This window comes from Pelobates fuscus, chromosome 8 (genome assembly GCF_036172605.1).
Source record: "Pelobates fuscus isolate aPelFus1 chromosome 8, aPelFus1.pri, whole genome shotgun sequence".
In the NCBI taxonomy this organism is placed as follows: domain Eukaryota; kingdom Metazoa; phylum Chordata; class Amphibia; order Anura; family Pelobatidae; genus Pelobates; species Pelobates fuscus.
In genome coordinates this window covers 177,773,936-177,792,468 of record NC_086324.1, presented here as the reverse complement: position 1 = coordinate 177,792,468, position 18,533 = coordinate 177,773,936, and the positions used below count along the sequence as shown (strand labels likewise).

Sequence of the window (18,533 nt, the reverse complement as noted above, 5' to 3'; positions counted from 1 at the left end):
AAGGCATTGTGTCGCCACATTAAAGACCTGGATGTGTACTTTCTAAGCAAATCCTTCTGTATGTTCATAGAGGTAATAGAAATATACACATTGTACATCACTACACAATTTGCTGGCGCTATATAAATAATATAATAATGTACCAGTTTATTCAGCCGTCTCCTGATAATGAAATGACATGAGACCATATGATTCTGTCTCCCCAACTCCTCTACAATTATACAACTATAGGAAGAAAAACTAAATGAATGGCAGCAATGTAACTCCAACCAAACTAGGGCCACTTGTGGTATCCATGTCTTGGTGCTCTAAACATTAAAGAATCCCTGAGTAAAACCTTAACTCTAGCCTGAACCCTTACGTAGCTAAACCCCAGCCCTAAAATGTATATTCCCAGGCTCCCCTTAAATCAAAGGATAAATTCCTAATTCTAGGCTGCCTATGCCTGTTCTAACCCTTTCCTCTAACCCTAGCCTGAACCCGTAGGTAGCTAAACCCTAGCCCTAAAATGTACTTTCCTGTGTTACCCTTAAATCAAAGGATACATTCCTAATTCTAGCCCTTTCCTCAAACCCTAGCCTGAACCCTTTGTTGCGAACCCCGGGGAACCCAACCGGTTACTTCTGCTAATTCCTTTCTTCAGTCACTCTGGGACCATTAAACTATTCAGACCAACATTCCCCCCAGTAACTGGACGATACACAGCTCTGGGAGTACAACACAAAATGCTTTATTGGTACAGCCAATTTATATGCAGACCCTCTCCATTCTAGTCAGTACAAGCCCCAGGCTCGAGGGTGATGGCTTACAGATAACCATCTCCCGCTCTTGGAGATACAAACAGTACAACAAATACATACAGTAATGCACATCACATACACTTGAGGAAAATAAGGGTGCTCCACTCCCCAGACACATAAAACCTAAATCCCTGGATAGCTCTTGGTCCCAGCTATGATCCCTGCAAATAGCGGAGCTATCGGATGTACAGTGCCCGAGAAATAATTGTGTAAGTCTGGGCTTGAGGCTCTGTACATACCTGAAAACAGTTCCACAGAATCCCTTGATTTAGGCCGGTAGATTCAAACTTCGCACCAATCGGCGCTCAGTGAGGGGAGTGTCTCGCCAGCCAATCAGGAGAAAGGGGGCAAAACCAACTTACACAAATCGGCAATCAGGGAGGGGAGCTGTTTCGCTGACCAATTGGGAGAAAGGGCGCAAACCAGTTTGAATGGTAGCCCTTCTCCTATTGGCCGGCATGGACTTCCAGGCGGCCAGCGGGACTTTGCAGCCATGAAGCCAACTCATAGTTCCAGAGAGTCTGCTGGGGTTCGCGTCTCTCTCCGGTGGATATCTCCCCGTAGGTAGCACCAGAGAGAGCGCTCTATGGGCAGCTACGAGCCTAGACTCATAGCTCCCGGGTAGGGATCCCCTGCAGCCGGTGTCTGCCTTTCTGACAGTCCAGCTGCAAGCAGGAGACTCCTGGATCTACTCCGGCCAGTGATTATGGCTTCTTTAGGAGCAGTTAGGGTGATCCCCCGCAGGGGGACCTGAAAACAATGCGGGCAAGCAAGTGGGCACATGTGGGTATGGCACTCGGTGATGGCGTTCCATCACACCCTTACTTAGCTAAACCCTAGACCTAAAATGTACATTCCCTAGGCTCCCCTAAAATCAAAGGTTAAATTCCTAATTCTGGCCCTTTCGCCTAACCCTGGCATGAACCCTAGCCTGAACCCTTACTTAGCTAAACCCTCTGGCATTTGTGTATGTCACAAAGCTTACCTAAGATTAAAGGAGCTCTAGCTATAACCCAAGTCTGAACCGTAACCCTATCTGAACCCTAGCCTTAACCATGGATGTCCAAATATGGTCCTAGGACTGAATATAGGCGATAGAACCCACTCCCATTCCCATCATTTAAAGCAAACTCATTATTTTGTATGTGATGTATTTAAACTTTATTTGAAGGTAACATTCAATACTGCTATTGATTTCTCACACTTGTAATAAAAAATAAACCTCATTACTAAAAAGGAAATTCTGGCTGCAGCCATTAAACATTGACCACCTGGTAGTGTCATCTCCCCCATAGCTAACTTGATATTTCAGACAGATTGCAGTCACCCGTACACCTCTAATTCCAGGAACAATTTCACCCAGCTTACAGAACAGCTTTAATCAAATTAATAAATACATTCCAATTCAATGTGTTTCGCATTAAGTAAACAATACTCACTTATTAAACGGGGTCTCTCGTGGAACCAATAGGAAGGATACAGGAACATCAGGTAATATGTTGGTCGTAAAGAGATCCTGGGAGTCTGTCTTAACAGCCATAGATCTTCCTATGACTAAAACAAAATAGAGAGAGAAGGGGAAGGGTCATTAGTTGGAGGGCAACCTGTGAGAGCCCCACACAGAATGAGACAACACGTTACAGCCTGTCCAATGGTAAGAGAATGCAATCTACAACAAATGTAAGTATTAGAGAGACACCAAGACTCTTAAAGCACTTTAGCTTACTGAAAAGCTTTCTGTGTGAAGAGTTTGTCCTCGGTATTTCATTTTGCACAAAGTGCAGTTTTCAAAAGAAATTGACCGATATATAAATGAACCTTGCTTCACCCACCTCGCTGTCAATCAGACAACCGGTCCTGTAACTCCCTGGTTTGGTTAGCACAGTTTGACTAAACTGAAGAGGCAGCAATTGCTCAGAGCACCTGACTTACAAAGACTTCTCATTGAGCTGCATTGTATGTTTTTTTGATAAGTGACCATCATCAAGAAAGTTGTCCTTATATTGGCTACATAAAATAAAATAAAATATATACTTGGTATCATTCTATCAAGTGTACGTCTTTCAGGGTATTTTATGGCTTTCCCTTTGTGCTATGGGACGGCATTACAAAACCACTCTGTGAGCCAGGTTCCACTGTTCAAAGCCGAGGATCACTAACACGGCACAGGGATTTCAATTGTTACTCTAAACATTATTTTTTCTAGCTGGAATAGCAATGTTGTGGTACCAATTAGTAAAGTCATCTACTCGGAGTGCAAGCACCCCATAGGAAGCTATAGAAACAGCAACATCATTCGATATTCACTAAATAGCGCTGTTTTGTGGAAAAGCTGGCAAGCTTAGTGAGACTTGAAGGAGCGAGTTGTAACGGCGACCCAGTTAGTAAGAGGGTATCAGCCGTTGGAGATGTCCTTTTTCCCAGCAAGTCGCTGTATAGTGGTGGAGTTTCTTATTCCCATTCACTGGCTCCAAGTAGAGATTCAGGCAGAGCTGTTAAAAGAGTCAGGTGATTATGCTGCAGATCCCCTTCTAGGAACGAGACAAGGCTACGTTTTGAAGGGTCAAGAAGAACTGAATTTTAATGGCAGGCACTCTCCTTTTATGTGATGCTGCCCATGCAAGGGAGACTCCTACATAATTAACACAGTACCCAATACAACACAAGGTACAACCCACACATCTCCCCTCAGATAAACCTTTAACATAATTAACATGGATACATTTTCCCCCCAAGTTTTGGATGTACCCCAAATATCTGGGGTACATGCATGAATCCAGTATCCACATATAGCCCTAATCTGGGGGAGCAAAATATTCAAAAATCATCCCATTCAGGTAAAGGGTTTGGGAGTTATGGAGCTTTAAAGTTTTGACCGACCGCACCGGCACAATAGCCGAAAATAGTTCCATAAGTTTTGGCCTTGCGGTCTGTCCTTGTTCGTGAGTTAAAAAGTCCCGAAAGGCTTCCCATCCGTGATTATCTTGATGTTCGCCAGAATCCCCATATGATACATAGTCTTTCTACCGAACAGCAGGGCGTTCGGTAGTTTTGGCATGAATTTCTGGTAGTATGATGGTCTCAGCGGTGTTCGCCTACTCGAGTGTCCGATTTTAGTTCCAGACACTCGACGGCAAAACACCGCTGTTCGGGAGTTAAGATGGCCGGGGCCACGTGTAAAACTCCCGAAATGGCGGACACCCAGGGACTTAAACAAAGCATTTGTGTGTTTTAATGGAGAATGTATTCGCCAGCAGGGAGGTAATTTGAAGCCCAATTAAGCATCAGGGTGGTCCGGTGTTTGGTAGTTTTTTCATTCGTATGATGAATGCAGTGTCCATATATTTTAGGTGAACCATTTCAACGAATGCTTTAATCTACCGAAAGTCTTTATAGAAAATCCACACGAAAGCAGGTAAGAACTTGCAATTTGCAGATAGCTGGATGATCTTTGTTGCATCAAAAATAGATATATAATCCATGATCTCTGTTGCTGGATATGCCCCCCGGCTAGTTCTTAAAGGGCCAGTAATGCCATATACAACTTGTCTTTGTATTCCTGTGCAGTATTAAGTGAGAAAGGGCCAGAAAATAGTAGAGGTTCCCAGGCACATGGTGGGGTTTTGTTACATGAGTCAAAAGGTGAGAGTCACCAGAAAGTGACCTCTTTCTGTGCCCAGTGGAAGTAGTGTCCTCCTCTCTGTTATGGCACTGAAAGTAAAAGAGGTTACATGATACTTAGTGTGTAATAGGAACCAGCGCTATGGTTAGCGGCTTTGGCAACACTTCTATCTCAACTTATTTTACCTACATTTTTATTTCACCGCATGTAGTTAATAATTCCATAGAAAGAGATTATATTGGTGAAAAATTAATGAGTTTTTGATAAATAATCCCTAAATGGCCTCCTGGTTGCCGTAGTTTCCTGAGGGACCTGCTGAGAATACCTCGCTAGGTACGACTGTTAGTTCCGAACACCTGGATGGGTGACTTGGATTGAGCATTTCACAAACAAGCAGCCTGTCTGCTCCCTCGGAAGACTCTGGGACCATATCTTTACCTGTGAAGTCACCAAGCAGCGGGAGGTTGGAATCAGTAACGATCTTCCTGTTCCCAGGGATAATGGTGCCATGTTTTGCCGTTAAGTCTCCAACCTTGCAGCGCAGTGTGTTTTGGGGATCACATGATGGAATAGATCCTATCTGAAAAGGAAACAGAAACGAAGGACCCTGTTAGTAGAATCCCTGTCATCTCTATTCAAAAGACAACATGTCAGAAACACACATCTGGCAAAGAATATCCTCACTATGCAAGGTTTACCCGTGAGACAGTGAATTGAAAGTAGAATTGCAAAATGTGGTAATAAACATAACTATTATATCTATGATTAGTTGTACGATCACTCACTTTATTAGTAATGACTATGATTAGTTGCCCAAGCACTGCCTACATTTACCATATCTCTGACAAGCTTTCTAATAACCGCCTATAATTATTATGAATGTGACACTGTCCGATCACTGTCTATATTACTATTAGTAGCTGTCTGATCACTGTCTATATTTACTATTAGTAGCTGTACGATCACTGTCTATATTTACTATTAGTAGCTATACGATCACTGTCTATATTTACTATTAGTAACTGTATGATCACTGTCTATATTTACTATTAGTAGCTATACGATCACTGTCTATATTTACTATTAGTAGCTATACGATCACTGTCTATATTTACTATTAGTAGCTATACGATCACTGTCTATATTTACTATTAGTAGCTATACGATCACTGTCTATATTTACTATTAGTAGCTGTACGATCTCTGTCTATATTTACTATTTGTAGCTATACGATCACTGTCTATATTTACTATTAGTAGCTGTACGATCACTGTCTATATTTACTATTAGTAACTGTACGATCACTGTCTATATTTACTATTAGTAGCTATACGATCACTGTCTATATTTACTATTAGTAGCTATACGATCGCTGTCTATATTTACTATTAGTAACTGTACGATCACTGTCTATATTTACTATTAGTAGCTATACGATCACTGTCTATATTTACTATTAGTAGCTATACGATCACTGTCTATATTTACTATTAGTAGCTGTACGATCACTGTCTATATTTACTATTAGTAGCTATCTGATCACTGTCTATATTTACTATTAGTAGCTATACGATCACTGTCTATATTTACTATTAGTAGCTATACGATCACTGTCTATATTTACTATTAGTAGCTATACGATCACTGTCTATATTTACTATTAGTAGCTGTACGATCACTGTCTATATTTACTATTAGTAGCTGTACGATCACTGTCTATATTTACTATTAGTAACTGCACGATCACTGTCTATATTTACTATTAGTAGCTGTACGATCACTGTCTATATTTACTATTAGTAGCTATACGATCACTGTCTATATTTACTATTAGTAGCTATACGATCACTGTCTATATTTACTATTAGTAGCTATACGATCACTGTCTATATTTACTATTAGTAGCTGTACGATCACTGTCTATATTTACTATTAGTAGCTGTACGATCACTGTCTATATTTACTATTAGTAACTGCACGATCACTGTCTATATTTACTATTAGTAGCTATACGATCTCTGTCTATATTTACTATTAGTAGCTATACGATCTCTGTCTATATTTACTATTAGTAGCTATACGATCACTGTCTATATTTACTATTAGTAGCTATACGATCACTGTCTATATTTACTATTAGTAGCTATACGATCACTGTCTATATTTACTATTAGTAGCTATACGAACACTGTCTATATTTACTATTAGTAGCTATACGATCTCTGTCTATATTTACTATTAGTAGCTATACGATCACTGTCTATATTTACTATTAGTAGCTATACGATCACTGTCTATATTTACTATTAGTAGCTATACGATCACTGTCTATATTTACTATTAGTAGCTATACGATCACTGTCTATATTTACTATTAGTAGCTATACGATCGCTGTCTATATTTACTATTAGTAGCTATACGATCTCTGTCTATATTTACTATTAGTAGCTATACGATCACTGTCTATATTTACTATTAGTAGCTATACGATCACTGTCTATATTTACTATTAGTAGCTGTACGATCACTGTCTATATTTACTATTAGTAGCTATACGATCACTGTCTATATTTACTATTAGTAGCTGTACGATCACTGTCTATATTTACTATTAGTAGCTATACGATCACTGTCTATATTTACTATTAGTAGCTATACGATCACTGTCTATATTTACTATTAGTAGCTATACGATCACTGTCTATATTTACTATTAGTAGCTATACGATCTCTGTCTATATTTACTATTAGTAGCTATACGATCACTGTCTATATTTACTATTAGTAGCTATACGATCACTGTCTATATTTACTATTAGTAGCTATACGATCACTGTCTATATTTACTATTAGTAGCTATACGATCACTGTCTATATTTACTATTAGTAGCTATACGATCACTGTCTATATTTACTATTAGTAGCTATACGATCACTGTCTATATTTACTATTAGTAGCTATACGATCACTGTCTATATTACTATTAGTAACTATACGATCACTGTCTATATTTACTATTAGTAGCTATACGATCGCTGTCTATATTTACTATTAGTAGCTATACGATCTCTGTCTATATTTACTATTAGTAGCTATACGATCTCTGTCTATATTTACTATTAGTAGCTATACGATCACTGTCTATATTTACTATTAGTAGCTATACGATCACTGTCTATATTTACTATTAGTAGCTATACGATCACTGTCTATATTTACTATTAGTAGCTATACGATCACTGTCTATATTTACTATTAGTAGCTATAAGATCACTGTCTATATTTACTATTAGTAGCTATACGAACACTGTCTATATTTACTATTAGTAGCTATACGATCTCTGTCTATATTTACTATTAGTAGCTATACGATCACTGTCTATATTTACTATTAGTAGCTATACGATCACTGTCTATATTTACTATTAGTAACTGTACGATCACTGTCTATATTTACTATTAGTAGCTATACGATCTCTGTCTATATTTACTATTAGTAGCTATACGATCACTGTCTATATTTACTATTAGTAGCTATACGATCACTGTCTATATTTACTATTAGTAGCTATACGATCACTGTCTATATTTACTATTAGTAGCTATACGATCGCTGTCTATATTTACTATTAGTAGCTATACGATCACTGTCTATATTTACTATTAGTAGCTATACGATCACTGTCTATATTTACTATTAGTAGCTATACGATCGCTGTCTATATTTACTATTAGTAGCTATACGATCACTGTCTATATTACTATTAGTAGCTATACGATCACTGTCTATATTTACTATTAGTAGCTGTACGATCACTGTCTATATTTACTATTAGTAGCTGTACGATCACTGTCTATATTTACTATTAGTAGCTATACGATCACTGTCTATATTTACTATTAGTAGCTATACGATCACTGTCTATATTTACTATTAGTAGCTATACGATCACTGTCTATATTTACTATTAGTAGCTATACGATCACTGTCTATATTACTATTAGTAGCTGTACGATCACTGTCTATATTTACTATTAGTAGCTATACGATCTCTGTCTATATTTACTATTAGTAGCTATACGATCACTGTCTATATTTACTATTAGTAGCTATACGATCACTGTCTATATTTACTATTAGTAGCTATACGATCACTGTCTATATTTACTATTAGTAGCTATACGATCGCTGTCTATATTTACTATTAGTAGCTATACGATCACTGTCTATATTACTATTAGTAGCTATACGATCACTGTCTATATTTACTATTAGTAGCTGTACGATCACTGTCTATATTTACTATTAGTAGCTGTACGATCACTGTCTATATTTACTATTAGTAGCTATACGATCACTGTCTATATTACTATTAGTAGCTGTACGATCACTGTCTATATTTACTATTAGTAGCTATACGATCTCTGTCTATATTTACTATTAGTCGCTATACGATCACTGTCTATATTTACTATTAGTAGCTATACGATCACTGTCTATATTTACTATTAGTAGCTATACGATCACTGTCTATATTTACTATTAGTAGCTATACGATCACTGTCTATATTACTATTAGTAACTATACGATCACTGTCTATATTACTATTAGTAGCTGTACGATCACTGTCTATATTTACTATTAGTAGCTATACGATCACTGTCTATATTTACTATTAGTAGCTATACGATCTCTGTCTATATTTACTATTAGTAGCTATACGATCACTGTCTATATTTACTATTAGTAGCTATACGATCACTGTCTATATTTACTATTAGTAGCTATACGATCACTGTCTATATTACTATTAGTAACTATACGATCACTGTCTATATTACTATTAGTAGCTGTACGATCACTGTCTATATTTACTATTAGTAGCTGTACGATCACTGTCTATATTTACTATTAGTAGCTATACGATCACTGTCTATATTTACTATTAGTAGCTATACGATCACTGTCTATATTACTATTAGTAGCTATACGATCACTGTCTATATTTACTATTAGTAGCTATACGATCACTGTCTATATTTACTATTAGTAACTATACGATCTCTGTCTATATTTACTATTAGTAGCTATACGATCACTGTCTATATTTACTATTAGTAGCTATACGATCACTGTCTATATTTACTATTAGTAGCTATACGATCACTGTCTATATTTACTATTAGTAGCTATACGATCACTGTCTATATTACTATTAGTAGCTATACGATCACTGTCTATATTTACTATTAGTAGCTGTACGATCACTGTCTATATTTACTATTAGTAGCTATACGATCGCTGTCTATATTTACTATTAGTAACTATACGATCACTGTCTATATTTACTATTAGTAGCTATACGATCACTGTCTATATTTACTATTAGTAGCTATACGATCACTGTCTATATTTACTATTAGTAGCTATACGATCACTGTCTATATTTACTATTAGTAGCTATACGATCACTGTCTATATTTACTATTAGTAGCTATACGATCACTGTCTATATTTACTATTAGTAGCTATACGATCACTGTCTATATTTACTATTAGTAGCTATACGATCACTGTCTATATTACTATTAGTAGCTGTACGATCACTGTCTATATTTACTATTAGTAGCTATACGATCACTGTCTATATTTACTATTAGTAGCTGTACGATCACTGTCTATATTACTATTAGTAGCTATACGATCACTGTCTATATTTACTATTAGTAACTATACGATCTCTGTCTATATTTACTATTAGTAGCTGTCTGATCACTGTCTATATTTACTATTAGTAGCTATACGATCACTGTCTATATTTACTATTAGTAGCTATACGATCACTGTCTATATTTACTATTAGTAACTATACGATCTCTGTCTATATTTACTATTAGTAGCTGTCTGATCACTGTCTATATTTACTATTAGTAGCTGTACGATCACTGTCTATATTTACTATTAGTAGCTGTACGATCACTGTCTATATTTACTATTAGTAGCTGTACGATCACTGTCTATATTTACTATTAGTAGCTATACGATCACTGTCTATATTTACTATTAGAAGCTATACGATCACTGTCTATATTTACTATTAGTAGCTATACGATCACTGTCTATATTTACTATTAGTAGCTATACGATCACTGTCTATATTTACTATTAGTAGCTATACGATCACTGTCTATATTTACTATTAGTAGCTGTACGATCACTGTCTATATTACTATTAGTAGCTGTACGATCACTGTCTATATTTACTATTAGTAGCTGTACGATCACTGTCTATATTTACTATTAGTAGCTATACGATCACTGTCTATATTTACTATTAGTAACTATACGATCACTGTCTATATTTACTATTAGTAGCTATACGATCACTGTCTATATTTACTATTAGTAGCTATACGATCACTGTCTATATTTACTATTAGTAGCTATACGATCACTGTCTATATTTACTATTAGTAGCTATACGATCACTGTCTATATTTACTATTAGTAGCTATACGATCACTGTCTATATTTACTATTAGTAGCTATACGATCTCTGTCTATATTTACTATTAGTAGCTATACGATCACTGTCTATATTTACTATTAGTAGCTATACGATCACTGTCTATATTTACTATTAGTAGCTATACGATCACTGTCTATATTTACTATTAGTAACTATACGATCACTGTCTATATTTACTATTAGTAGCTATACGATCACTGTCTATATTTACTATTAGTAGCTGTACGATCACTGTCTATATTTACTATTAGTAGCTGTACGATCACTGTCTATATTTACTATTAGTAGCTGTACGATCACTGTCTATATTTACTATTAGTAGCTATACGATCACTGTCTATATTTACTATTAGTAGCTATACGATCACTGTCTATATTTACTATTAGTAGCTATACGATCACTGTCTATATTTACTATTAGTAGCTATACGATCACTGTCTATATTTACTATTAGTAGCTATACGATCACTGTCTATATTTACTATTAGTAGCTATACGATCACTGTCTATATTTACTATTAGTAGCTATACGATCACTGTCTATATTTACTATTAGTAGCTATACGATCACTGTCTATATTTACTATTAGTAGCTATACGATCACTGTCTATATTTACTATTAGTAGCTATACGATCACTGTCTATATTTACTATTAGTAGCTATACGATCACTGTCTATATTTACTATTAGTAGCTATACGATCACTGTCTATATTTACTATTAGTAGCTATACGATCACTGTCTATATTTACTATTAGTAGCTATACGATCACTGTCTATATTTACTATTAGTAGCTATACGATCACTGTCTATATTTACTATTAGTAGCTATACGATCACTGTCTATATTTACTATTAGTAGCTATACGATCACTGTCTATATTTACTATTAGTAGCTATACGATCACTGTCTATATTTACTATTAGTAGCTATACGATCACTGTCTATATTTACTATTAGTAGCTATACGATCACTGTCTATATTTACTATTAGTAGCTATACGATCACTGTCTATATTTACTATTAGTAGCTATACGATCACTGTCTATATTTACTATTAGTAGCTGTACGATCACTGTCTATATTTACTATTAGTAGCTGTACGATCACTGTCTATATTTACTATTAGTAGCTGTACGATCACTGTCTATATTTACTATTAGTAGCTATACGATCACTGTCTATATTTACTATTAGTAGCTATACGATCTCTGTCTATATTTACTATTAGTAGCTATACGATCTCTGTCTATATTTACTATTAGTAGCTATACGATCACTGTCTATATTTACTATTAGTAGCTATACGATCACTGTCTATATTTACTATTAGTAGCTATACGATCACTGTCTATATTTACTATTAGTAGCTATACGATCACTGTCTATATTTACTATTAGTAGCTATACGATCACTGTCTATATTTACTATTAGTAGCTATACGATCACTGTCTATATTTACTATTAGTAGCTATACGATCACTGTCTATATTTACTATTAGTAGCTATACGATCACTGTCTATATTTACTATTAGTAGCTATACGATCACTGTCTATATTTACTATTAGTAACTGTACGATCACTGTCTATATTTACTATTAGTAGCTATACGATCTCTGTCTATATTTACTATTAGTAGCTATACGATCACTGTCTATATTTACTATTAGTAGCTATACGATCACTGTCTATATTTACTATTAGTAGCTATACGATCACTGTCTATATTTACTATTAGTAGCTATACGATCGCTGTCTATATTTACTATTAGTAGCTATACGATCACTGTCTATATTTACTATTAGTAGCTATACGATCACTGTCTATATTTACTATTAGTAGCTATACGATCACTGTCTATATTTACTATTAGTAGCTATACGATCACTGTCTATATTTACTATTAGTAGCTATACGATCACTGTCTATATTTACTATTAGTAGCTATACGATCACTGTCTATATTTACTATTAGTAGCTATACGATCACTGTCTATATTACTATTAGTAGCTATACGATCACTGTCTATATTTACTATTAGTAGCTGTACGATCACTGTCTATATTTACTATTAGTAGCTATACGATCGCTGTCTATATTTACTATTAGTAACTATACGATCACTGTCTATATTTACTATTAGTAGCTATACGATCACTGTCTATATTTACTATTAGTAGCTATACGATCACTGTCTATATTTACTATTAGTAGCTATACGATCACTGTCTATATTTACTATTAGTAGCTATACGATCACTGTCTATATTTACTATTAGTAGCTATACGATCACTGTCTATATTTACTATTAGTAGCTATACGATCACTGTCTATATTTACTATTAGTAACTATACGATCTCTGTCTATATTTACTATTAGTAGCTATACGATCACTGTCTATATTTACTATTAGTAGCTATACGATCACTGTCTATATTTACTATTAGTAGCTATACGATCACTGTCTATATTTACTATTAGTAGCTATACGATCACTGTCTATATTTACTATTAGTAGCTATACGATCACTGTCTATATTTACTATTAGTAGCTGTACGATCACTGTCTATATTTACTATTAGTAGCTATACGATCGCTGTCTATATTTACTATTAGTAACTATACGATCACTGTCTATATTTACTATTAGTAGCTATACGATCACTGTCTATATTTACTATTAGTAGCTATACGATCACTGTCTATATTTACTATTAGTAGCTATACGATCACTGTCTATATTTACTATTAGTAGCTATACGATCACTGTCTATATTTACTATTAGTAGCTATACGATCACTGTCTATATTACTATTAGTAGCTGTACGATCACTGTCTATATTTACTATTAGTAGCTATACGATCACTGTCTATATTTACTATTAGTAGCTGTACGATCACTGTCTATATTACTATTAGTAGCTATACGATCACTGTCTATATTTACTATTAGTAACTATACGATCTCTGTCTATATTTACTATTAGTAGCTGTCTGATCACTGTCTATATTTACTATTAGTAGCTATACGATCACTGTCTATATTTACTATTAGTAGCTATACGATCACTGTCTATATTTACTATTAGTAACTATACGATCTCTGTCTATATTTACTATTAGTAGCTGTCTGATCACTGTCTATATTTACTATTAGTAGCTGTACGATCACTGTCTATATTTACTATTAGTAGCTGTACGATCACTGTCTATATTTACTATTAGTAGCTGTACGATCACTGTCTATATTTACTATTAGTAGCTATACGATCACTGTCTATATTTACTATTAGTAGCTATACGATCACTGTCTATATTTACTATTAGTAGCTATACGATCACTGTCTATATTTACTATTAGTAACTATACGATCACTGTCTATATTTACTATTAGTAGCTATACGATCACTGTCTATATTTACTATTAGTAGCTATACGATCACTGTCTATATTTACTATTAGTAGCTATACGATCACTGTCTATATTTACTATTAGTAGCTATACGATCACTGTCTATATTTACTATTAGTAGCTATACGATCACTGTCTATATTTACTATTAGTAGCTATACGATCTCTGTCTATATTTACTATTAGTAGCTATACGATCACTGTCTATATTTACTATTAGTAGCTATACGATCACTGTCTATATTTACTATTAGTAGCTATACGATCACTGTCTATATTTACTATTAGTAACTATACGATCACTGTCTATATTTACTATTAGTAGCTATACGATCACTGTCTATATTTACTATTAGTAGCTATACGATCACTGTCTATATTTACTATTAGTAGCTGTACGATCACTGTCTATATTTACTATTAGTAGCTGTACGATCACTGTCTATATTTACTATTAGTAGCTGTACGATCACTGTCTATATTTACTATTAGTAGCTATACGATCACTGTCTATATTTACTATTAGTAGCTATACGATCACTGTCTATATTTACTATTAGTAGCTATACGATCACTGTCTATATTTACTATTAGTAGCTATACGATCACTGTCTATATTTACTATTAGTAGCTATACGATCACTGTCTATATTTACTATTAGTAGCTATACGATCACTGTCTATATTTACTATTAGTAGCTATACGATCACTGTCTATATTTACTATTAGTAGCTATACGATCACTGTCTATATTTACTATTAGTAGCTATACGATCACTGTCTATATTTACTATTAGTAGCTATACGATCTCTGTCTATATTTACTATTAGTAGCTATACGATCACTGTCTATATTTACTATTAGTAGCTATACGATCACTGTCTATATTTACTATTAGTAGCTATACGATCACTGTCTATATTTACTATTAGTAACTATACGATCACTGTCTATATTTACTATTAGTAGCTATACGATCTCTGTCTATATTTACTATTAGTAGCTATACGATCACTGTCTATATTTACTATTAGTAGCTATACGATCACTGTCTATATTTACTATTAGTAGCTATACGATCTCTGTCTATATTTACTATTAGTAGCTATACGATCACTGTCTATATTTACTATTAGTAGCTATACGATCACTGTCTATATTTACTATTAGTAGCTATACGATCACTGTCTATATTTACTATTAGTAGCTATACGATCACTGTCTATATTACTATTAGTAGCTGTACGATCACTGTCTATATTTACTATTAGTAGCTGTACGATCACTGTCTATATTTACTATTAGTAACTGCACGATCACTGTCTATATTTACTATTAGTAGCTATACGATCTCTGTCTATATTTACTATTAGTAGCTATACGATCTCTGTCTATATTTACTATTAGTAGCTATACGATCACTGTCTATATTTACTATTAGTAGCTATACGATCACTGTCTATATTTACTATTAGTAGCTATACGATCACTGTCTATATTTACTATTAGTAGCTATACGAACACTGTCTATATTTACTATTAGTAGCTATACGATCTCTGTCTATATTTACTATTAGTAGCTATACGATCACTGTCTATATTTACTATTAGTAGCTATACGATCACTGTCTATATTTACTATTAGTAGCTATACGATCACTGTCTATATTTACTATTAGTAGCTATACGATCACTGTCTATATTTACTATTAGTAACTGTACGATCACTGTCTATATTTACTATTAGTAGCTATACGATCTCTGTCTATATTTACTATTAGTAGCTATACGATCACTGTCTATATTTACTATTAGTAGCTATACGATCACTGTCTATATTTACTATTAGTAGCTATACGATCACTGTCTATATTTACTATTAGTAGCTATACGATCGCTGTCTATATTTACTATTAGTAGCTATACGATCACTGTCTATATTTACTATTAGTAGCTATACGATCACTGTCTATATTTACTATTAGTAGCTATACGATCGCTGTCTATATTTACTATTAGTAGCTATACGATCACTGTCTATATTACTATTAGTAGCTATACGATCACTGTCTATATTTACTATTAGTAGCTATACGATCACTGTCTATATTTACTATTAGTAGCTATACGATCGCTGTCTATATTTACTATTAGTAGCTATACGATCACTGTCTATATTACTATTAGTAGCTATACGATCACTGTCTATATTTACTATTAGTAGCTGTACGATCACTGTCTATATTTACTATTAGTAGCTATACGATCACTGTCTATATTTACTATTAGTAGCTATACGATCACTGTCTATATTTACTATTAGTAGCTATACGATCACTGTCTATATTACTATTAGTAGCTGTACGATCACTGTCTATATTTACTATTAGTAGCTATACGATCTCTGTCTATATTTACTATTAGTAGCTATACGATCACTGTCTATATTTACTATTAGTAGCTATACGATCACTGTCTATATTTACTATTAGTAGCTATACGATCACTGTCTATATTTACTATTAGTAGCTATACGATCGCTGTCTATATTTACTATTAGTAGCTATACGATCACTGTCTATATTACTATTAGTAGCTATACGATCACTGTCTATATTTACTATTAGTAGCTGTACGATCACTGTCTATATTTACTATTAGTAGCTGTACGATCACTGTCTATATTTACTATTAGTAGCTATACGATCACTGTCTATATTACTATTAGTAGCTGTACGATCACTGTCTATATTTACTATTAGTAGCTATACGATCTCTGTCTATATTTACTATTAGTCGCTATACGATCACTGTCTATATTTACTATTAGTAGCTATACGATCACTGTCTATATTTACTATTAGTAGCTATACGATCACTGTCTATATTTACTATTAGTAGCTATACGATCACTGTCTATATTACTATTAGTAACTATACGATCACTGTCTATATTACTATTAGTAGCTGTACGATCACTGTCTATATTTACTATTAGTAGCTATACGATCACTGTCTATATTTACTATTAGTAGCTATACGATCACTGTCTATATTTACTATTAGTAGCTATACGATCACTGTCTATATTTACTATTAGTAGCTATACGATCACTGTCTATATTTACTATTAGTAGCTATACGATCACTGTCTATATTTACTATTAGTAGCTATACGATCACTGTCTATATTTACTATTAGTAGCTATACGATCACTGTCTATATTTACTATTAGTAGCTGTACGATCACTGTCTATATTTACTATTAGTAGCTATACGATCACTGTCTATATTTACTATTAGTAGCTATACGATCACTGTCTATATTTACTATTAGTAGCTATACGATCACTGTCTATATTACTATTAGTAGCTGTACGATCACTGTCTATATTTACTATTAGTAGCTGTACGATCACTGTCTATATTTACTATTAGTAGCTATACGATCACTGTCTATATTTACTATTAGTAGCTATACGATCACTGTCTATATTACTATTAGTAGCTATACGATCACTGTCTATATTTACTATTAGTAGCTATACGATCACTGTCTATATTTACTATTAGTAACTATACGATCTCTGTCTATATTTACTATTAGTAGCTATACGATCACTGTCTATATTTACTATTAGTAGCTATACGATCACTGTCTATATTTACTATTAGTAGCTATACGATCACTGTCTATATTTACTATTAGTAGCTATACGATCACTGTCTATATTTACTATTAGTAGCTATACGATCACTGTCTATATTTACTATTAGTAGCTGTACGATCACTGTCTATATTTACTATTAGTAGCTATACGATCGCTGTCTATATTTACTATTAGTAACTATACGATCACTGTCTATATTTACTATTAGTAGCTATACGATCACTGTCTATATTTACTATTAGTAGCTATACGATCACTGTCTATATTTACTATTAGTAGCTATACGATCACTGTCTATATTTACTATTAGTAGCTATACGATCACTGTCTATATTTACTATTAGTAGCTATACGATCACTGTCTATATTACTATTAGTAGCTGTACGATCACTGTCTATATTTACTATTAGTAGCTATACGATCACTGTCTATATTTACTATTAGTAGCTGTACGATCACTGTCTATATTACTAT

At 33.8% G+C, this 18,533-nt stretch overlaps 1 protein-coding gene across 1 annotated transcript in view; it reads right to left on the bottom strand.

Annotated features, from left to right (window-relative positions):
* Positions 1-18,533, bottom strand: part of LOC134571068 (uncharacterized) — a 63,334-nt gene that overhangs the window by 22,819 nt on the left and 21,982 nt on the right. Inside the window, exons 6-7 of the mRNA XM_063429117.1 lie at positions 4,861-5,002; positions 2,240-2,354 (exon numbers count right to left, since the gene is read on the bottom strand). Coding sequence (XP_063285187.1) covers positions 2,240-2,354; positions 4,861-5,002 — 257 coding nt within the window. The remainder of the gene's footprint in view (positions 1-2,239; positions 2,355-4,860; positions 5,003-18,533) is intronic.